Genomic DNA, 19,252 nt, shown 5'->3' with positions numbered 1-19,252 from the left:
TATGGCATAGAAGAACTGTGTCTATAGAAATTGGAAGAACTATGTTATATTGCAGCAGTTTAAATATATAAATAAGATTGATTATTTTATTATGAAAATTAGGTATTATAATTATTTCTTTAAGTGGTGAAGAGCCGTGAATGAAGCACGCAGATACTCTTAGAAAAAAGCAAACCGTTAGCGGATTAACTTTTGCAGTAGCATTTATTATCTGTCATAAATCGTGAAAGTGCAACTCTAGGCAGCAACTCATTTATGTACCTGAAGTAAGAAACAAGTTATTCTATTGTAAAAGACTTTCCAACTTTTTAAAAAAAAATATTTAGTCTAATTCCTTTTGCCTTAGGTATATCTATGTTCTTAGAGACACACCTATAGTGAGCTAGGCATATAACAGTATTAAAAAACTTATAACGCATGTAAAAACAATAAAAAGACAAATCTATCTCGCGCCCTCCCTTCTAGAGCAACTCGGATCGGCCATACTTTCCTTACAGAAATAAATGTGATATAGAAACTTCATATACTCTCTACTATGTAAAGGGTCGCATTTATTAAACAGAGAGGATTATACAGGAAAAGGAGTGACCCCTGACAAAAGTGGATCGAGAAAATTTTGATTTTTTTTTCTACTTAGGTTCCAAGTTCCGCCGATACCCGTCGGAATTTTCCAACCCTTTTCCAACCGGGAAGGGTACCAAATTGGTTGGTACAACATTTTCGCTACCGTCAAACAAACCCTTTTTTTGTAATCCGCCTTCGATTTCCGTCGGCTGTAATTTCAATAAGCCAACTCTCAGGCGCTCATAAAATGAAGTCTACTAACGACTCGCGTATTAATGCTCTCGAAAATGAGGAGACGATACCGTCTTCGTCTTCTAAGCCTTCGAAACGTCGTAGTACGGAGGATAAGCTTGCCGGTGAACCGCAGAAACGACGGCGTCGGGCATTCTCTTGCTTATCCTGCCAGAAGCTGAAATGCAGATGCGAATATGACCCCGGCGCACAAGGTTGTCATCGGTGCCAGACATTGAGGTTAGCGAATTGATATATCCTTGGCGCGTCAACTCGTACCCCATGTATTCCCCATGTATTTCCATGCGATATGTGTAAACTGCCCCTTACTAACGGTCTACGTAAAGAATTGAATGCTCTCTCCGCGGAGAAAACGTATTGCCTTCATCTAATACAAATCCGGAGAAAGCTACCTCAAACTTTGAAGAAAGGTACATGCTTAAATCAGCCTTAGGTCTAGGGGCAGCTTCAAATCAGTCTCACTTACACTCATTCATCCCGTGTGCCTGTAGTCAACTTACACATTCACCAGGCTCCAACGTTATGAAGGCGAATTGCAAGAAATCAAGTCAATGCTCAAAGACCTCACTTCGAGTAATCAGCCGCAAAGTGGTCGAGCTCCGACTAGCAAAAGTTCTTCCAATCTTGGAGATGGCCACTTGCTACGGGCAGAGCAAGATGATCGTATTCCCGAATATTTCTCGGCCCCAGCCGACAAGGGAACTCAGTCCGCGCCAATCGTAGTGTTGAGATCAATATCACAGCAAATCACCAGAGGGTGCAGGAGGATGCTGGGACATATTGACGTTGATCTCATAGAGCTTCAGCTCCTCGACGAACAGACTGCAAATGAGTTAATCCACCTGTAAGTCCAGAATACTACTTGGGCCTAGAGCCACATCTGAGATACCAGTGTACAGATTACTGATATGATGTAAAAGTTTCTTCCGTTATCAAGGCCACAACCTCCTTGTCTGCAGCGTGGAAGATTTGACTGCGAGTAGCGAAACTCGCAGGGTATCTGCATTCTTGCACAGCGTCTGCTGTCTAATGGGCATCGTTTACCGTAATGATATATGCGGATCATCGATGCATAGGCAGATATACGAGCAGGTTCGAATCACACTAGGACAAGCTCTGTTATCTAGCCCCCTAAATCTCCAAGAGATTAACGCGGTGCTGATAATGAGCAATAACGCGAATAGCCCAGGTGGTGTATGTGGCTGTAATCTCGATTTATATCTGGAATATGTCCTGTCTGACTTTTAAGTAGAACGGAGTTGACTACGTCGACAGCTGGTTATTGACAGGTTATTGTGCCAAGCAGGCAATGCTCAGTATTAGTTTCTCTAAGATCATAAACAACATAAGGCAAGGGAGCTCGACAAACGATGACCACAAATCTATTCATCTGTGGTCTAAGATATGCCTTCACCACCTCCAGTAAGCCTCGATGTTAGCACCTGGTTTTCATTCCCACTGCTAACAGAATTGGCTGCATTGTAGCTGGGCCGCGACAACAGGCAGGCCCTCTATCATACCAGCGCCTTATATCAACCAATGCAATATCTTACTCAACTTCTACCAAGCCACTATGCAGGATGGGATGCTGGTAGCAGAAATATTGCTATATTCAACTCTCCACCAGAAGCTCACACACCAGTCATATCTCGGGGACGGTGGCGAATGTAAAGAGTTTCTAGCTTGGAAAGAAAAATGGAGTCACCTACTAGGTAAGTGACATGTTTTTTAGGTTCACAAGCATCTACTAAGCACCATAGGCCTTCCGACTTCGTCGATGCTGAAAATAGGGTACCACGCTGCCTGCCTTATTCTGGCCGTTCGGTCGCTAGAAGAGGTTGGGCAAGGACTACGGCCTCGGACGTTCCTCTCGGAGATAGACGGCGAGGATGGGAGCGATACCGAAGCCCATACTTCAACACAGTCTCGACAAAAGAAGAGCGATGACGGCAATATCTTGAGGATTAATGCGTGTAAGTATGCTATGCTTGTTTTGCAGACCTTCCTAGACATGCCGTCCTTCCTCATGGATACGATACCAACCTGCCTATGTCTCTGCATCGGCTACTGCGCCCTGCTCCTAGCGCATTATGACGAGTCGCAGTCAAAAATCTCAGACCAAGTGAGCCGGGACCTGATTTTACGGATCGACCAATGGATTAGGATGTCTCCGGGTAAAGCCTGGTCTTTCAAGTACGGAGCTCTTGCCAAGCACAAAATGGAATCTCGAACCAACAGTGATACAGGGCCAAACAGTAATCAACAACCGGCAAGGACACATAGCCGGGACCAGGATGAGGAGCAAGGCGGAATAGACGCGCCGGTGGGCATAAACGACCGTAATTCCCAGCATGAGACGTCGGGATATCACACGAGGGAAGAATGCGCGGTGGAGGCTGGGCAACTTGAACCCGAGTCGCTGTTCCCGCCATTCGATATATCAGAGCATGCGATATTTCCTAGGATGGAAGACTTCTTCGGGGGCGGCTTCTTGGATTTCGTAGGGTAAGGATTAGACTATCATGTGTATGTCCTGAATCGTAAAGAATGTTCTTGTTCCCTGTTCTTGTTCCCGACGTCAGATTATAAACACAAGCAAGCGACCCCTACATATGGTTTCGTCTTAGCATTTAAAATGTGCAGGGTTATGAAAAGAAAAAAAAAAGATTGAGGTGAGATTCTGAGAATCAAAGTTTGGATTTAGTTGGCTGAGACGATCAAATTACATAAGCTTAGGAGGTACCTAGGTAGCATCTTTCACCCTTTTTTAAGTTTAGCTTATGTCCGCACTTTCCTTGTTGCTTTCTTATGTAGGTAGTTCTGACATGCGGCGACAGCGTTCTACCCGTCCCTCCCCGTCTGCGCCGTCAGAGTTTGGTTAAGAACTAATCGCACCAATGCCCATCGTGCTTATTGTTATTATTATTCCAGGTGGCCGCAAGGTTTAGGTAGGCTATTTGCTTTAGTTCTAATAATTACCTCATGTAACTAAAACTAATGTATTCTAAAATATAAGACACATTCTGTTACACCGTAAAGAATATTCTATGCATAACACAGAAACATTGACTTTAACTTCACTCAAATAAGATCAAATATGCAAGAATGTGTAAGGTGAAATTTATATAAGGTAGCGGAGATGGCCGTGAATTTAGAGTGTAGAGTTGTTAGCTGTAGGTACCCTAAACTGTCCTAACTGTAGTGTTACGGTGGAGGGGTCTAGTGGCATTGACTTGCCTAATTTGTCGCTATAGAATGGCTTGCGCACCTACATAGTACGCTTTAGAAAAAAGTTTGAAAAGGTCCCCTTGTTACCTCCCCCGGTGATCCCAACGACCCCTCCATAGCCCCACGTCAAAAAAAGCGCTCTCTAATACAATGCCCCACTAAAAGTTTCTTTCCCTTCATGTCCCAGTCGCAACTCAAACTCGAAACTTTTCCTTCTAGCCTTTTTTTTTTCTATACAAGAATCCTTCTTCTCTAATTCTCTATATATCTTCCTCTAACCCAGTCTTCTTCACTTCTTCCTCTAAGTTTTCATCCGCGTTCTTCAGCAACATACAAGTCGCATAAGCATCGGATTTCCCCCACTGTCATATTTTCTGCATCAGCCACGATGGTGGAGAAGATCTACGTCACTTACAACGATGTAAGCAGATCTTGATCTTACCTGTTTACCTATTGCAACCTCACCACAGCATGCCCCGCCGTTTCTGCTTTTTGTTTCTTTGGGGAAGCCGGTATAAAACTGGTCGTGTCCTATCGGAAATATAATATATATAAAGAATGTTGACTTGCATCCATGATTCTCTAACCGATTTTGCGACCAACAGGTCCACAAGCTCTGCCAAGAGGCAGCACCCAAGATTCTGAGTTCGTTCAACCCGCAACTCATCATCGCCATCGGCGGTGGTGGTTATGTACCGGCGCGAATCTTGCGCTCTTTCCTCAAGCAGCCTGGCAGCCCCAACATTCCTATTCAGGCCATCGGTCTCTCCCTATACGAGCAGCTGCCCGTGACAGGCTCCTCGAACCCGAGCGAAGGCGTCGTCGACCAGATTGGAACCAAAGTCACCCGTACCCAATGGCTTGACCTGAGCAGCCTCGGCGAGATCCAAAACTTGGTTGGTAAGCGCATCTTGATCGTAGACGAAGTCGACGATACGCGAACGACGCTCGAGTATGCGGTCAAGGAGCTAGAGAAGGACGTCGAAGAGGCACGGAAAAAGTTGGGCAATGACGAGAAGACAGAGTTCAGCATCTTCGTTTTACATGTAAGTGACTGAGAGTCCCCGTATACCAAGGGGTCTGTCGCCACCGATGCTGACAGATACAACAGAACAAGGATAAGCAGAAGAAGGGCACGTTGCCCGCGGATATGATAGAGCAGTCGCGATATCTAGCGGCGAGGACGATAGGTGACGAATGGATATGCTATCCGTGGGAGGCAACGGATATCGACCTGCACGATGAGCTAGCGAAAAAGCAAAAGAATAGAAACGGCGCCGCTTAGGTGCCATTAGTGCCATTAACAAAAAATGGCGTGGCACGAGTCTTTTCTTTTCGGGTAGGTAGGATAGATATTGCGTGCTAGATAGACACCACGAGCAGCTCGATACGCATCGAGGACTTAGGCGCTTCAACCAGACGCCAAATAAAAAAATTATAAAAAAAGGATCTCGGATATTCCACAGAGCCGACTTGAAGGCAAACCTATTATATGGCGAATTGTTCTATTGCTCGACACAGTGGCATATATGGTGTAGTAGTCATCTTTCTCTAAGCGCCGAAAGTACCCTCCCTGATATGTTTTTCTTTTAATCTCTTTTCCTGCTTCATGAATTCTCGAATGCCAACCGGCACGTCCTTGTAGAGTTCATCATCCCAGAAGTCCTTGGCAATCTTGGGTCGATCGGCCAACTTCAAGTCCGGCTGCCAGTTTGTCTCGCTGCCGCCGCCATCGTCATCTACGCTTGTGGCACTAAGAGGACTTTCGGCTACGTCTGGGACCTCTTTAGTTGGCTCTCCTCGTTGCGCTTGTTGGGCCTGTAGAGCTTTTTCAGCTCTATCAGACGCGCTGGCCCATTCCTCCATCTCATCCCGATAGCGGTCCCAGACGCAGTTTACGCATCCGCTCATGCAGCAGTTGTCTGGCTCTTCGGGCCGCGGGGGGACTAAGACGCCGGCTATTAGCGTACTGCGGTTCCGGATGGCTGCAAGGCGCTCGGCTCTCTCGGCTGGGCCGGCGAGTCGCGAACCAAAAATAATACGTGCCTTTTCTTGTGCTGTCGCCGGATTTGTGGAGGTTTCCGGCCCAGTAGCAGAGGATGATGATGATGGAGTGGCTTTATCCTGTGACTTATTGGCGGGGGCCTTGTTGACCGTACTCCGGGGAGATTTATGCGATGAAGTAGGAGGTTCTTCGGGCTTAACGTCAGGAATAGGTTGTTGCGGCTTGTTTAGGACAGCTTCATAGTAGAGACCTAGAGGTACCGCTTGGTCTGAAGAAGACTCGCCGGGAGTGCCTCCGGGTAGTCTCGAGCCTCCCGAGTAGAAGACACGAGGTGTTTGAGGTTGTCGCATGAGCGAACCGAGCCTAGAAGCTCTTATTAAAGACCTTGTAGCAATTGGCATTGTGAAGACCAGAATATGCCTCGTTAATTAAGCGTGATACTAAGAATAGGGTTGAGGCAGGTAGAGAACGAGTGTGATTAAATGATGGACGAATGAAATAGAAGATGATTTAATTTTTCCTAGCCACCTCACGTCATCGGAACAAGTTTGGAGAATGGGGGAGGGGGTTGCAAATTAGCGGCAGGTACAGCATAGTGTGTCTATCACGTGGTAAGCTGCGCCTAGGTAAGTTGTAACACGCAGCAATTTTGTAGGTAAAAATTACCTGAGTGGTACATCGCTACCTTGGGTAGGTACGTACACATGTACTTGAGGTACCTAGGTACTGTGGTCCAGGGTGGGACGGTGGACCTGAGCTAAAGAATACCTGAACTGATAAGATAAGAAACAACCTAGAGCTTTTCGGCGCGTCAACATCCAATTATACAACTTAACCGCGTTTTATAAGTTATCTCGGTCTCATTAATATTAATGTCAATTGAGTATACAAGAGAAAACCCATTTCGGTTCAATTGGGCTCCTATAATAAGAAAGGTTCGAAGCTAGCCCTTTAAATTCTCTATTTTATTTTATTTTATTTATCACTTGTCCCACGTCATATCCGCGGTAGTGGAACAATAACAATACATCAACAAGTTACAAAATCCAAATCTGGATTAAGAGCTATCGGAGCCCAGTCAAACCTAGCCTAACCCAGTCTAATCCCATGAAGTCGATATACGATTGGAAATATCATGGTTGGATAAGAGAAGATATCTAGGGATCTCGATGGACTCTTCAGCCCCAAAGCGCCGCAAGACGTCGCCGACGACGAATGTTCCTATAGGCGGGACGACTGCGCTATCGTCCAAAGATGAGCCGGTTAAAAGACCTATACGTCGTCCAATACCATCATTTGCGTCCCCAACCAAGGCTAGCCTTGCGCGATCGAACCCCGAGGTATTAGAACGGAGCAGTACCTCTAGACCTCGACCTTCAGATGATGCGCCCGTCGCATCAGAAGCGGAGAGTCTCCTAGGCGATGCCCCAGGCAATTCAGATATTGGAAAAACCGGAGACGATACAGAAGCAAGCGGTCGCGACACGCAACATACACAATCTACCTCGGAGAATCAACCATGGAGTCCCGTCCGACGTGCCACAGGAGCTATGACCGCCAAACCACGAAGGACACCGAACAAGCCATCGCCGCGCCCATTACCAGAGCCATCAGTCGAAGAAGAAGAAGAATTAATAAACCCATTTAAGGGCCGAGTGTTACGGCGGTCTCCGCCTCCTGGCGAAGCAGTTCCTGAAGAACCAGAGCTCCCACCTACGCCGACGCAGCAAGGCATATCAAATCCCGCCTCAATACAAACTTCTCCCATGGGAATCCATAATACGCCTACCAAACGCCCAAGAAGAAGTAAGGTCTTAGCTGAGCGAATTAAGAGTTCTCCTCTAAAACAGCCACCACTTCGTCATCTTGAATTTACCAAAGAAGCTACGCGCGAAGAGTCACCATCCCGAACAGCAGAGAGAACGTTGAGAGCACAACCACAAAGTCGGAAGAAGAGACGAAAATCGCATCCAGCCCGGAATGCTGAGGAGCCCGACCCACTGGCTGAGAAGAAGTCGCTGAGAGATTCGCTGCTTGCCGAAGTTGCTCGGTTAAGATCGGATCTAGAACTAGCAACTCGTGAGAATACTCGCTTACACGAATTGCAACAAGGAAGAAAGGTTAGCTCGGCTCCGAAAGATGAAGGAGACAAGCAAACCCTTTTCGACCTATTCCGCCGACATGCTCTCCCTCCTGAAAAGGAGACACCTCCCGACCCAACGCAAGACTGGCTTGAGGCCGCATTAAATCCAATCTCATTCCTCCCCTTTAGCAAAGCGAAACCGTTGCTTCCATCCATATTTTCTCCGCCGCAAGATAATACCCAACAGGAGGCTGAAAAGCTTCCTATCTCACATCATCCTGTACCCATGACAGCGCAAGAGGAAATGCCTTTTCTGCAAGTATTTACCCCATTAACTTTCACGTCTACTGTCTCAATAATACCCCGCGACGATGCCGCGAATCAGGGACCACTTCTGCAAAAATATACCATATCAGCTTCATCAACAGTACCAGGTGTATTTGCTGCGACGATTGAAATGGTGGTGAATACCAAGAGGTTATCTATTGCTGAGCTAAAGGTGGCACGTCTCGAGCCGTCAGCAGTTGGTGAGCTAGGGCCTTTCGTGGAACGGGTCGTCAAAGGGACAGGAACCAGTGCTCTGACAAGGAATATTAGTGTCATTACCTGGGCTATGGGCGAGTGGCTTCGCGTCGCAACAAGGAGGGCTCGATTTTGGTGCGCCATTGAAAGGGATCTAAAAAGCAGTGAAGGTCTAGCGAAATGCGTCAGGGAAATGAGGACAGACACGAGAAGAAAGGGTCGAGGTCGACAAGCTACAACGGCCCGCGACGACGAAGACGACAACGAGGAGCTCGAGGGACAAGCTGATAAAATGCGCTTCACAAAAGCCAATATATTCCCCCATCTGGGAAGGACAGACCTTGATCTAGAGCTACCCATCCTCGATGATCCAGATGGAGCTCCGACTATCCGTATTAAGTGGCGTATTGAATTCGATTGGACAGGAGAAGCGCGAAGCAAAATAGGGCTATTACTAGAAACTCCAGCGAAGTGTAAGTCAATGTATAAGATAGGGTCTTGGGTATATACGGATTATCTAACTTGCTATAGGGCACGGACAAGACAAAAAGCGTAGCTTAACAAATATACCGGGCGTATTTGACAAGCTTATACAGGAGAATAAGGATCCGATGGAGGCTCTAAAGACAGTAATCGCATTGTTGGTTGGAGAGTAAAGAAGAAGAAAGAGTACAATCGAAGCAAAATCAATTGCTGAAGTCCATCAAGTTTAGCCAGTCAGCCGTGTGTTCGGTATTCTGTATCAGAGGGTTTCTAGGATAGAACGACTGGGGATTGCGTCTCCTTGTTCGACCTTTGTGAGCATAGCTACAAGAATTACATCAAGCCTATCACGCAAAGAACCATTAAGTAGAAAAGGCTGAACTGTGGGATTATGTGATGCTTCTTGTTAATTCTTATATATCTTCGATCAGGTTAGTCGCGGGCGCGGAGTCGAAGATGAATGGACGAGCTTGCCGACCAGCAATTTAAGACACCTTGAGGCCTTGAACGGCGTATCCCCTGTTCCTTTTGGAATACTCTCACTGTATCTTGACATAGGTAGGCAGTCGTAGTGTATAAGCTACCCTACCTTAGGTAGGTAAGCATGGGAACAATTGGTTTGTGTACGAATTGTGAGTTTCCATCTCCCAAGACTCTTTCACCTCACTTGTACCATCTTCTCTTCAAAAATGGCAATTAATCTACATCAACGCCCAGACGCCGAAGGTCAGCCTTAGCCAGTTCGATCTCGGCCGTAAGTTCCTTATGGGCTTCAGGGACATCGTTGAAGGTCATGACGTTCCAACCAAGGCGGAAGAGCAAGTATGCGCCGAAGGAGACGAGAGCCCAGAAGGGGAGCTATTCGTTTTATTAAAGAACAGGCATTAGTTAGTTCTATTTCCTTTCCTTGCAGATCGCATATGATGGAGAGATATTTGAAATGGGGAGAGCAAGATAAATAGTAAATAGGAGAAGTTAAGGATTCAACGTACAACGGGGACGATTTCGGTCTGCACTAGTTCGGGAAGAGGAATAAGATTTAGGTACAAGGCGAGATAGAGCTGCGGCAAGACGTTAGCAACGAACTAAAGCAGGGTAGTTGAGAAGTTGAGAGAGCATTCCGAGATGTCCTCGCTCGAAGGGACGTACAGATGTGACCAGAAGGCCGATGGAGATGGTCTGCTGCGCGCGCGTCATATTGATTATAATTAATTATAATTTTCTTTTATGTACGAAAGACGAAAGTCGAGGTTGAAGTGGGTATATTAAAGGAGCGACGCGAAGGGAGTGAAGTATATGGGTAAGTCTTGCTAATTGATGTTCTCGTCTAGAATTAATGTCTGGTTTTATCGATGCGCGCGACGCGGACACATGTCGATCTTAGGTACCTATTACCCGATAAGGATAAGTTAGGTAAGGGATTTATATAGGTGTTTATCGAGGCATGCGTATGGCTGGGCTTATGCATCTAAGAAAATTATATACAAATTGGAATAGTACTTTCGCTCTTGTTGGTTAACACAAACTAAAGAACCTTGTTCTTATTAACGACTTACACGCAGGACCTGCCATTCTCGTCTTATTAAATAGTACTGTTCCAAGTCTCGTTCCTTGAGGTTAACCTCGAACTACTCGGTTGCGCTTAAAACTTCAACCCATCATTTATAAGTAACACAATATAGTAACGAAGAAATCAGAAAATAAGCTAGGCTGTAGACTTATATTACTTAGTTACTCCTCAGTTCTCACAGCTACCTTTATCATGAAACCACAACCAACCAGACTTATAATTAAACCATCACAATGCATGAAGAAAGGACATGAAATTATACAGATAGAAATACATCCAATCCACATTGCTGAGCAGCGTATATCATGTGTACGACTGAGGAACGAGTGGGCAACTACTATGACATGTATCTCATCGTAAAGATTCGACTACAAGGTTCACATTCAAATTTAATCGCAACTTTGAATCACTCACCATGGTTTCTTCAAGTCGAGTGGAAATAACCACGTAGTTTACATCCAAATGAGAAGCGGGTACATATTCATATACGATCTTGGTATTTTCGTTGGAAACCTTCTACTAACAATATCTAATGGGATGAGCCAATGCACTTTGTATTATTATCTGAGACCATCAAAATTACTTCTCTATTAGCAGAACTAATTCCTAGAAAAATATTTACTAACGAAACCAGTGTTTAATTAGCTTACGGGCCCAGTATCAGGCCTGTCGTCATTGCGTCAGATATTACATAGACATCGCCCTAAAGAGCATAGACGAGATTCGTAATAGGCAATGCCCAGAGGCTTTGGGAACATCAAGTCTTGAGCAAATCAGTCCTGTCCGTCTCATATTACGGCTGGGCTTCTTTCATAGAAAGCCCGTGATCACCATATAGAATACAGAGAGGGCCCCCAGGAACTCCCACGTGACTATGCTGCTCCTAAATCTAGTTGATTCACTGATAGGTATCTGGGTTGGCGGTGTGGTTGTTGCTGTCGTAGAAGACATGCTGTGGAAAGAGGTTGTACAGGGCGTAGAATGAGATGACGACTCTAGAGGGACTGGAACCAGGACTACTGATGTGTTAGATCCAACGAGTCAGACTAGGAAGAAGACGCCGCTTTTTTCAACTTACCAGTCGAAGTCGAACAGGGTATCTTCGTAGTGTTTGCATGAGTTACAGAGTAGTTGAGCCCCGAATAGCTGCTTGCCGTCGTAAGAGGCGGGTGACTTAGATTCAGGGTGGGAAACAGGTTATCCGATACGGATAAACTAAAATCTACCGGAGCAGCTCCTGAGATGTTGGTCACGCTGGCTAGTACTGTGAGAGAAATGGTTGCTTTGAGCGTGCTTGTGTGCGTAGTGGTGCCAGAAATTGTTATATCTGGAGTGTGAGACGGAGCTGGTGAGGAACCGCATTGCGATAGAAACTTGGTGACAGTCTCAGTGACACTCTCGGTGACCGTTTCGTCTACGATGCCGCCGCCTGAATAGCCCTGTGCGGCGGATGAGAGGGGTGTCAGTAGGCAAACGAGTGACAAGAGCCAGTATATGGCCATTATGAATGAGTGACTTGGAGAAACGTGTTATGGCCGGATGTAGAGGCCGAACGATCTTAGATAGAGAGATGGGAGGTCCTGTCCTTTATAATGCTCTATATATCCCACCTAGGGCAGAGTTTAAGTCGTCTTGTCCTACTGCTGCTCCTCTCCGCGAATATGATCCCCAGATTAGCGGAGTATTTCGATTAGAAGCCATGGCCCAGCGCCAGTGGTACAATAATTGATCTATACTAAGGAATGGTTATGCCAAAATTCCAGACGAGTCTGTTTGCTGTTTGCTCCAAACACTACCGTGCTTGTGCCGCACAATGGGAGTTGGCGGAGATTACAAGGTATGACTTAGTCCAATACTGAAACATGCAGATGGTCGAACTCGCGTCGGGAAGCGTTATTACCGTCGTTCTAGTTAGTGCGAATAATCAGGATTGAAAGATACATTAGCTGTCCTGCGTGAGACATTTTGGTAAATGCATGGTACGATCACGATTGGTGATATATAGCATTTCGGCAGTGATACCTTGCAATGAAAATTCAGATTTTGGATAGAATAGGAACCTTAGTTACCTGATATCTACCTACCTGGTACACCCATTAAGCGGAAAGGGACGGGTTGCCGAATAGTAGATGAGCGGAGGTTGTAGCTAGAGCCAGGTATGCTTCCAGAGAGATAACGTGTCGAACTCCCCAAAAAAGGGGGAAGGGGAGATGACCGCATAAACCGTCAAGGCCTGAACTATCTCATCTAGCCTGATGAAATCTAGGACCATTGCAGATGTAGTAGCTTCGTGTTTGTTACCGAGTGGGACGGGAGCTCGCGGCGGAATCCAACATTTCACATCACGGACGGCCGAAATTAGTCGACACATAAACTCGACGGGTATCTCTGAGCTGCTTCTGCTCTATACGCCCTCCGATATGGAACTAAGAACCAGGTCCACAGAGATTCCTACCTAATTATAAGCAGGCAGTCACTAGGCTTTCCAAACAGAATAATAACGTCGGAACGCCTGTGCTTGTCCTCTGCCGTGATGCAACTGGTCTTCTGGATTGCGTTGTCCTGACGTAACGGTCTCAGTCACCTATCTATTAGATTGCTGTAGTGTCAGTTGCCGGTGCAACTTGATACGACACATCTTGATAAATCTGTGGTTTTCATACTACACGGCCGCGACCATGAGACAGAGTAGATGCTCTGGGAATATGCGATGGTGGCGTGTTTTTTTTCCTTCCTTTTTTTTCTCCCTTAGACGTTGAAGTAGTAGAGATCAACTAAACGGAACCATGTGCCCTGAATTAAATTGGTGAAGCTAAGGTCATGCCTTGGGATCTTAAATACTTCACCTAAAAATGAATCTGTATAAACTTGCCTGCCACGTTAGGTACTTATTTTCTGACCTGGTTGTCATATCCATTATTCGTCTACCCCTGAATCGCGTAAAGTAGTTGTTTTCTTCCAACCAATATACTCCTAATTGTTGTTTAGGAAAAAAAAGAAAAAAAAAGGTAGGGTGTTCAAAATACTCTGACTTGAATGAATTGTTGGACGCGCCAAAGGAAAAGGGAAGAAAAATCCTGACGCGTCGTCCCGCTACCCAATTATTAGTGGATAACCCCGCTGTAAAATGGCATAGAGCCTCAGCTAAACTTCAGCCGGATCGGAAGCCGATTAGTGAGAATTTGGAAGTGACTGAGGTCCTTCTGGCCCCTGGGATCTAAAAGATAAGTTTACGTAACTAATCGCAAGTCGAACCTCGACTTTTACGAGTTGTTTCTACTATGTACCTAACCTCACCTTCTCTTGTAAATTGTGATTATCTTCAAAATTACGTTTAAGGCTTACTCGCAATTTCTGTCTAACCATTTCTCTTCGCAATTTATTTATTTATTTTCTCATATAATCGGAATTTGACCTGTGATGTGCCCGAGATCATGACGCCTAACGAAGTCCAAAATCTGTTTGAGAACATTCCCGAAGATGAGGAATCTAGGGTCCAAGCGCTGAAGCAGCTTCTCAGTACTGCGGAGAAATTACAAGAAACTAAATCTTCGGAGCTTCAGACCTTAGCAGAGCAGGTCGGTAATGGTAGTCGAGAAGGTGAACAGGATTCCACTTTCATAAAAGGCCCATATAAGGCTCTGTATAGTCTTCACTTACATACATCATCATGCCTTAACTAACACTCGCATATTCTAGAGAAATGGAGAATCCCGCTTGGCAGATCTGGTCTGCTGGACTTTTTTTTGAGTTTAATCAAGGAGGATGAGTTAGACCCAGATCTGGTAGCGCAAGCTCTCCGAGTAACAGGAAACTCTTGCGCAGATCAAAGTCCGTATACTCTTAGTTCTCAAGGGTTCCAATCTTTATATACTTACTGGACCTAGACGAGAACCGACAACGAGTCGTCGACTCGGGTTGCCTCACTCAGCTGGTTAAACTTCTGACACATGATTCCCTACTCCGATTCGCTATTCCGGTTCTATACAATATATGTGTTGATTACGGTGAGAATGAAATAGGTATCAACTAGAGGCATAGACCGTTACTGATGTGATAACTACAAGAACCCGCTCAGGCAGCGGCTTCTAAAGCCCACCTGGGCATTTACCTAATCGACCTCATTCATACGCGGCCACTGCAAGAGAAGGCATCGCCACACCTGAACATCATCTATAAATTACTGGAAATGGCGGTAGCTCAAGGTAAAGGCATCCCCATATGTTCCTTTTTTATTTCTCTTATATAGAAAACCCCTATCAGAACCAAGTATAAATGTTATTATATTAACAGACTACAAGAATTCGAGCCCGACTTAATAAACCCCCAGGCACCATACATCCTCCTGTCTCAGGCAAGCTTAGATACTTCCGAGCCAGGGTTTCCAGATTTCGACGGTTTCCTGGGGCTGTCCTCAGCCGCATTAGCATATCTTTCTCATGAGAAGCTTCAAGGCAGCTTCCTCGATACCCCTGGTGCTGTTGAAGTGTTCATAACAGCTTTCCAAAGAGCTGTCGAGGGTGCTTCTGTCTTTGGCCTCGACGATACTGATGAACAAGTGCAACTTGCGCAGGTGCAATCCATGTACACCAAAACCTGGGCAGACCTATCTGCTCATCCTCAGTTTGCCTCTTTATGCCCCCTGGACGGTCCCGTAGCTGGTCTGTTACTCGGATGGATTTCTTCATCTCATAGCGCAGAGCTTCAAACCGCGGCTTGTTTGGCCTTCGGTAACATCGCCCGTACTGACGCTCAAAGTATCGCCTTCGTGCAGGAGTTATCGGTGCACAAGTCTCTGATCCCCATCATATCCTCGGACTCGGAAACAGATGTCCAATTACTGCATTGCGTTCTCAGCTTCTTGAAGAATTTATCTATCCCTGCGAGCAATAAGGCCATCCTAGGCAGTGCGGGCCTATTGGACTCCAGTGCTCTACCTCGAATATGGACTCTCGACACGCAGCCGCAAGTCCAATTCGATGCCGTGTCCCTCGCGCGCATTCTTCTCGTCAAATGTCCCGAAAATGTGCGGAGTGTTTGCGTGACCTCAGGCACGCAAGACAAGACGCTTATACAACAGTTAATAGACCTTCACCGCAAAGCCGACCAGGAACCTACCAAGATGGAAACGGCCCGCGCCGTAGCCTGCGCCTGCCGCGTCCTGCACTCCGACAAGCCGGCCGGATCAGCACTCCTCTCCGAATCATCCCTTTCGTCCGCTTCCGAAGAAGAAGCTCGCGCACTCCTACGGGATTTCTACGACAAACATCCCACCTTGATAGACACGCTATTATATCTCGGTCTACAAAGCAAATTCCCCGTTCTACGCTCGGACCTATGGTTCGTACTCGCACTCATGTCGCGCTCCGCCGAGGGGCTCGCTATCGTAAAACAGGCTATACTGCAGCATCCTGAACTAAAAGATCTTCTCGCCGCGGCTGTTGCAGGCGAGCGTGAGGCAAGCGACAAACCACCCGCAGAAACCGGTCTAGATCTCTCGGCGATAGGCCAGCTAGAACCGCAGCAAGTAGATCCAAAGAAAGCCGCGACTAAGATGGACCGGGAAAATGCGCTAGTATTGATCGCCGAGCTAGCGAAGAGTGGTCCGGATGAGCTTCCCTCTGAGGCAAGGGATGAATTCGTCGAGATGCTGAAAACGGGCGGAGAGCTGGTGCTTGGCGATAGGAAGGAGACCGAATCCGCAGCTGATCAGTGAAATTGCGTCAAATATGGCTGGTTAACGCTAGACGGCAAAGCGTTCAGAACATAAAAAAATCCGATATATACAAATAGCCGTTTACGTGGAATTTTCCTATTTAAGCATCAGCATTTATTTTTGTATTATTTTTTGTGCCTAGCGTCCTAGTTCATAGCTTCATGTCACGCGATGCTTCAAAAGGCAACAGAGAGTATGTCCATTCATTTTTCCATTGAGAACGACCTAGAGCAAACCGGAAGATGCAATAATGCTTCGGCCTGTATTGTGTGACGAGAGAACGATGATATTTTTGTTTCTCTCCTGGCTACACAGGAACCGCAAGCCAACCCGCCGTGACCGTCCAACAACACAACGAAAGCAGAACCCTAATGATGCCGTCCATACTCCCGTAAGAGACCTCCATCTTATTTCTTGTTAGCCTCAGCCTCGGCCTTGTCTCTGGCTCGCTTCTCCCGTATACCCTGTAGTCTGGCTTCGCTCCTTGCCTTGCGGAGCTTCGCGTAGGCACCACCCTCGATCGGCTTGGGCAGATCGCTCTTCTTGATCTCTGAAATACCCTCGGCCACGTGGACGATGGGCAGGGAAGCATTGACGACAGAAACGGTCTCGGTGTTGCTGAGGTCGATGTCCTTGGTGTCACCGGCCTTAGGGTGCTTAGCACCCTTGCGGGGGAAGACGATCAATCGCTCCTTGTAAGCCTTAAGGCGGGCGACGTTGGCAGCGAGAGACTCCTCGCTAAGGTTCTGTCGGCGGTAGTCGACGGCAATACCGACGGTAGGGGCCACGAGGCGAGGGATACCGGCTTCCTGTATTGGTTGTTAGAATAACGGGATCCAAAATAAAGAATTCGAGATGGCGGTTGTCGGAGGACGGGGATCTAATGGTAGATTGCGCAGCGTGTTTTCGATTGGGATAAGTACCTTCAGCTCAGCCAGAGTGAAACCACGTCCAGCGCGAACGCGGCGGTTGTACTTGATGGTAGGGCATCGAACAACGGGTCTCAACTTGTCGACAGGTCGGGGAGCAACGGCAGCAGCCTTAGCACGACGAAGAGAGCGGCGGCGGATCTTCTGAGTTGGCTATAGTTTGTTTTTTTTCATGTTAATATCTGCATGATTTTCGGTTTCGAAGGGACTCTCGTCTTCATACCTGGTCGAAGTGGGTTCGGACCCGGCGCTGCCAATCCTTTCGGAAATCTACAAGATAAATAGTCAATTTTTACTGTTTTTAAACTATTTTTAAATCTTGTAATTTTTATTATTGGGGAGTGCAATTGGATCGATTCGTGTTCTGGGAATGGATTCGATTGGACGTACGGTTGTGTGGGATCTGGTTGTTGTGCTTGATCGCCTATATTTCAATGGTTATTAGCGATTAATGCTTTTCGAAAAATGGCTTCAAAACAGATATCGCGATGATATCTATCATTAGAGGTCTCATTAGAGGTCATTACTCACCATTGTGACTGATTGCGATCAAGGGGGTTGGTTGTGGAATGAATGGTCGTCTATCACAAGTCGTCTCAGTTCTCCAGATTAGAGGCACGAGAATTTCCCAGAGGTTGCGGCTTGAACCCAACCCGCACTTTCGGCAAAATTTTTGGAGGGCTAGAAAACCCTACAATTTTTTAGTGGGGCGTGCGTTTGTTTGTGCGAAGAGGGAAGTGGCTTAAAACTTTTTGAAGTTCTTGAGGCTGAAGTACCTACCTACATGTACATGTAAGGCCCTAAGTTGATGACTAATGAAAGCACAGTTTATCTAAATCACCATACTGTACGCAATGACACAACCTGTGAACACTTAAACCTTCACCTTTTGAAAAATGTTCCAACAACATATTCTCTCCTTACTACAACGCCCTTGACTTCATAAATTGAAACATTACCTATCATAAATTATTCAAAACCCAAAACCATCGAGATTCTTCCATAAAATTACCCAAGCCAAAACCAGTTATACTCGCTCATTGAGGTACAATGGGAGCAGTCGTTAATATGTCGGACAGCACACCCTTGAGAAGAAAAACCAACTTACCAGTAGATTGTGCTAATGGATGTATGTCTTATATATCCACACGTCACAGAACAACCTGCTCCATCCACGCAAGCTCCAGCTAGTCCACTATCTCCAGGGGCCCATACAGTCGTAGGACAGGAACCCCATAAGTAATTCGAAGCATCAAGGCGACAGTCATAATCTGGCTCAGCAGTCCGGGGCTTTGATAGGTCGCCGTCCTGGTAACCACAAATAGACATCTGGGTTGTCATGTTCCGTAATTCGACTCGTTCACGTGTAGTCGGAATGTTTTTTTGCTGTTGAACTCAGACACCGTGGTCTCTATAATCCTTATTTCTATAACCGACGCATTCTAGTAGGCAAGAATAGTGACTATGTGATTAATAAAATAGGGAAAGGTAAGCAGTCCATGACTTTGCGGCCATGCTGACGGTGCCATATTACTGTTAGATAATGGCATACATAGTAAGTCGAGGTGGATATCAAAATAGGTATTTCAATTTCATTAGGTACTGGATATCGACTATGGTTCCTCGCCCTCTCTCGTAAACTTCTTTCTCAGCTGAATCATGGAGCCAGTGGAAGCAGTCTGGTTATCATCTGCCTACCCGAATCCGACACGGTATGAATGAATACCTGAAGGCATTGGCGAGAGACGATGGGCTTCGAGAATTGAAATACTTATTTGCATTCGAAGTGAGGCAGTCCATTAATATTTTGCCTCGCCTACTAGGCTTTATCACAGAAACAATCAGATTCCTTCATATCGATCTATCGAAACAACGGCTGGCCGCGTTCGGCACATCATCT

General features: G+C 46.2%; 8 protein-coding genes across 8 annotated transcripts; 4 read left to right on the top strand and 4 right to left on the bottom strand.

Annotated features, from left to right (window-relative positions):
* Positions 1-811: 811 nt before the first annotated feature.
* Positions 812-3,325, top strand: F4812DRAFT_450795 (uncharacterized protein; the record flags this gene model as incomplete). The annotated part of the gene is made up of 7 exons (XM_047936133.1): positions 812-1,035; positions 1,143-1,226; positions 1,328-1,660; positions 1,737-2,010; positions 2,069-2,238; positions 2,302-2,528; positions 2,577-3,325. 7 exons carry the CDS (start codon positions 812-814, stop codon positions 3,323-3,325), a joined length of 2,061 nt encoding a protein of 686 aa, XP_047791298.1.
* A 600-nt stretch (positions 3,326-3,925) lies between these two features.
* On the top strand, positions 3,926-5,462 carry F4812DRAFT_353478 (PRTase-like protein). The gene is made up of 3 exons (XM_047931754.1): positions 3,926-4,465; positions 4,650-5,090; positions 5,156-5,462. The coding sequence occupies exons 1-3, from the start codon at positions 4,433-4,435 to the stop codon at positions 5,327-5,329; spliced, it is 648 nt and encodes a 215-aa protein (XP_047791297.1). The 5' UTR covers positions 3,926-4,432; the 3' UTR covers positions 5,330-5,462.
* Positions 5,350-6,632, bottom strand: F4812DRAFT_353476 (oxidoreductase-like protein). The gene has a single exon (XM_047931753.1). It carries the CDS (start codon positions 6,448-6,450, stop codon positions 5,596-5,598), a length of 855 nt encoding a protein of 284 aa, XP_047791296.1. The 5' UTR covers positions 6,451-6,632; the 3' UTR covers positions 5,350-5,595.
* A 586-nt stretch (positions 6,633-7,218) lies between these two features.
* Positions 7,219-9,310, top strand: F4812DRAFT_450793 (uncharacterized protein; the record flags this gene model as incomplete). The annotated part of the gene is made up of 2 exons (XM_047936132.1): positions 7,219-9,127; positions 9,186-9,310. The coding sequence occupies 2 exons, from the start codon at positions 7,219-7,221 to the stop codon at positions 9,308-9,310; spliced, it is 2,034 nt and encodes a 677-aa protein (XP_047791295.1).
* F4812DRAFT_425348 (dolichol-phosphate mannosyltransferase subunit 3) lies at positions 9,106-10,496 on the bottom strand. Its single transcript, XM_047933926.1, has 3 exons — positions 10,287-10,496; positions 10,130-10,198; positions 9,106-9,995 (listed from the first exon to the last, which is right to left on the bottom strand). The coding sequence occupies exons 1-3, from the start codon at positions 10,332-10,334 to the stop codon at positions 9,834-9,836; spliced, it is 279 nt and encodes a 92-aa protein (XP_047791294.1). The 5' UTR covers positions 10,335-10,496; the 3' UTR covers positions 9,106-9,833.
* A 794-nt stretch (positions 10,497-11,290) lies between these two features.
* On the bottom strand, positions 11,291-12,531 carry F4812DRAFT_353438 (uncharacterized protein). The gene is made up of 2 exons (XM_047931752.1): positions 11,786-12,531; positions 11,291-11,723 (listed from the first exon to the last, which is right to left on the bottom strand). Exons 1-2 carry the CDS (start codon positions 12,207-12,209, stop codon positions 11,518-11,520), a joined length of 630 nt encoding a protein of 209 aa, XP_047791293.1. The 5' UTR covers positions 12,210-12,531; the 3' UTR covers positions 11,291-11,517.
* A 1,399-nt stretch (positions 12,532-13,930) lies between these two features.
* On the top strand, positions 13,931-16,606 carry F4812DRAFT_425345 (armadillo-type protein). The gene is made up of 5 exons (XM_047933925.1): positions 13,931-14,307; positions 14,407-14,538; positions 14,595-14,714; positions 14,775-14,912; positions 15,009-16,606. The coding sequence occupies exons 1-5, from the start codon at positions 14,142-14,144 to the stop codon at positions 16,421-16,423; spliced, it is 1,971 nt and encodes a 656-aa protein (XP_047791292.1). The 5' UTR covers positions 13,931-14,141; the 3' UTR covers positions 16,424-16,606.
* Positions 16,607-18,216, bottom strand: F4812DRAFT_425342 (putative 60S ribosomal protein L13). Its single transcript, XM_047933924.1, has 6 exons — positions 18,180-18,216; positions 17,884-18,124; positions 17,743-17,776; positions 17,576-17,622; positions 17,347-17,505; positions 16,607-17,232 (listed from the first exon to the last, which is right to left on the bottom strand). Exons 2-6 carry the CDS (start codon positions 17,884-17,886, stop codon positions 16,831-16,833), a joined length of 645 nt encoding a protein of 214 aa, XP_047791291.1. The 5' UTR covers positions 17,887-18,124; positions 18,180-18,216; the 3' UTR covers positions 16,607-16,830.
* Positions 18,217-19,252: the final 1,036 nt, after the last annotated feature.

Source organism: Daldinia caldariorum, assembly GCF_022478825.1.
Source record: "Daldinia caldariorum strain CBS 122874 unplaced genomic scaffold F4812scaffold_6, whole genome shotgun sequence".
NCBI lineage: Eukaryota > Fungi > Ascomycota > Sordariomycetes > Xylariales > Hypoxylaceae > Daldinia > Daldinia caldariorum.
The sequence above is the reverse complement of the archived record's forward strand: the minus strand, read 5'-3'. Positions and strand labels throughout refer to the sequence as shown.

Coding starts and splice junctions, on each gene's coding strand:
- F4812DRAFT_353438 (XM_047931752.1), bottom strand. CDS start 12,209: ATGGCCATATACTGGCTCTTGTCACTCGTTTGCCTACTGACACCCCTC. Junction 11,724..11,785: donor ACCCTGTTCGACTTCGACTG/GTAAGTTGAAAA, acceptor ACACATCAGTAG/TCCTGGTTCCAGTCCCTCTA.
- F4812DRAFT_353476 (XM_047931753.1), bottom strand. CDS start 6,450: ATGCCAATTGCTACAAGGTCTTTAATAAGAGCTTCTAGGCTCGGTTCG.
- F4812DRAFT_425345 (XM_047933925.1), top strand. CDS start 14,142: ATGACGCCTAACGAAGTCCAAAATCTGTTTGAGAACATTCCCGAAGAT. Junction 14,308..14,406: donor CGGTAATGGTAGTCGAGAAG/GTGAACAGGATT, acceptor CGCATATTCTAG/AGAAATGGAGAATCCCGCTT. Junction 14,715..14,774: donor CAATATATGTGTTGATTACG/GTGAGAATGAAA, acceptor GATAACTACAAG/AACCCGCTCAGGCAGCGGCT.
- F4812DRAFT_425342 (XM_047933924.1), bottom strand. Junction 17,506..17,575: donor TCCGAACCCACTTCGACCAG/GTATGAAGACGA, acceptor AACAAACTATAG/CCAACTCAGAAGATCCGCCG. Junction 17,233..17,346: donor TCACTCTGGCTGAGCTGAAG/GTACTTATCCCA, acceptor CAACCAATACAG/GAAGCCGGTATCCCTCGCCT.
- F4812DRAFT_425348 (XM_047933926.1), bottom strand. CDS start 10,334: ATGACGCGCGCGCAGCAGACCATCTCCATCGGCCTTCTGGTCACATCT. Junction 10,199..10,286: donor TCGGCCTTCTGGTCACATCT/GTACGTCCCTTC, acceptor GTCTTGCCGCAG/CTCTATCTCGCCTTGTACCT. Junction 9,996..10,129: donor AGACCGAAATCGTCCCCGTT/GTACGTTGAATC, acceptor TAAAACGAATAG/CTCCCCTTCTGGGCTCTCGT.
- F4812DRAFT_353478 (XM_047931754.1), top strand. CDS start 4,433: ATGGTGGAGAAGATCTACGTCACTTACAACGAT. Junction 4,466..4,649: donor TCTACGTCACTTACAACGAT/GTAAGCAGATCT, acceptor TGCGACCAACAG/GTCCACAAGCTCTGCCAAGA. Junction 5,091..5,155: donor TCAGCATCTTCGTTTTACAT/GTAAGTGACTGA, acceptor CAGATACAACAG/AACAAGGATAAGCAGAAGAA.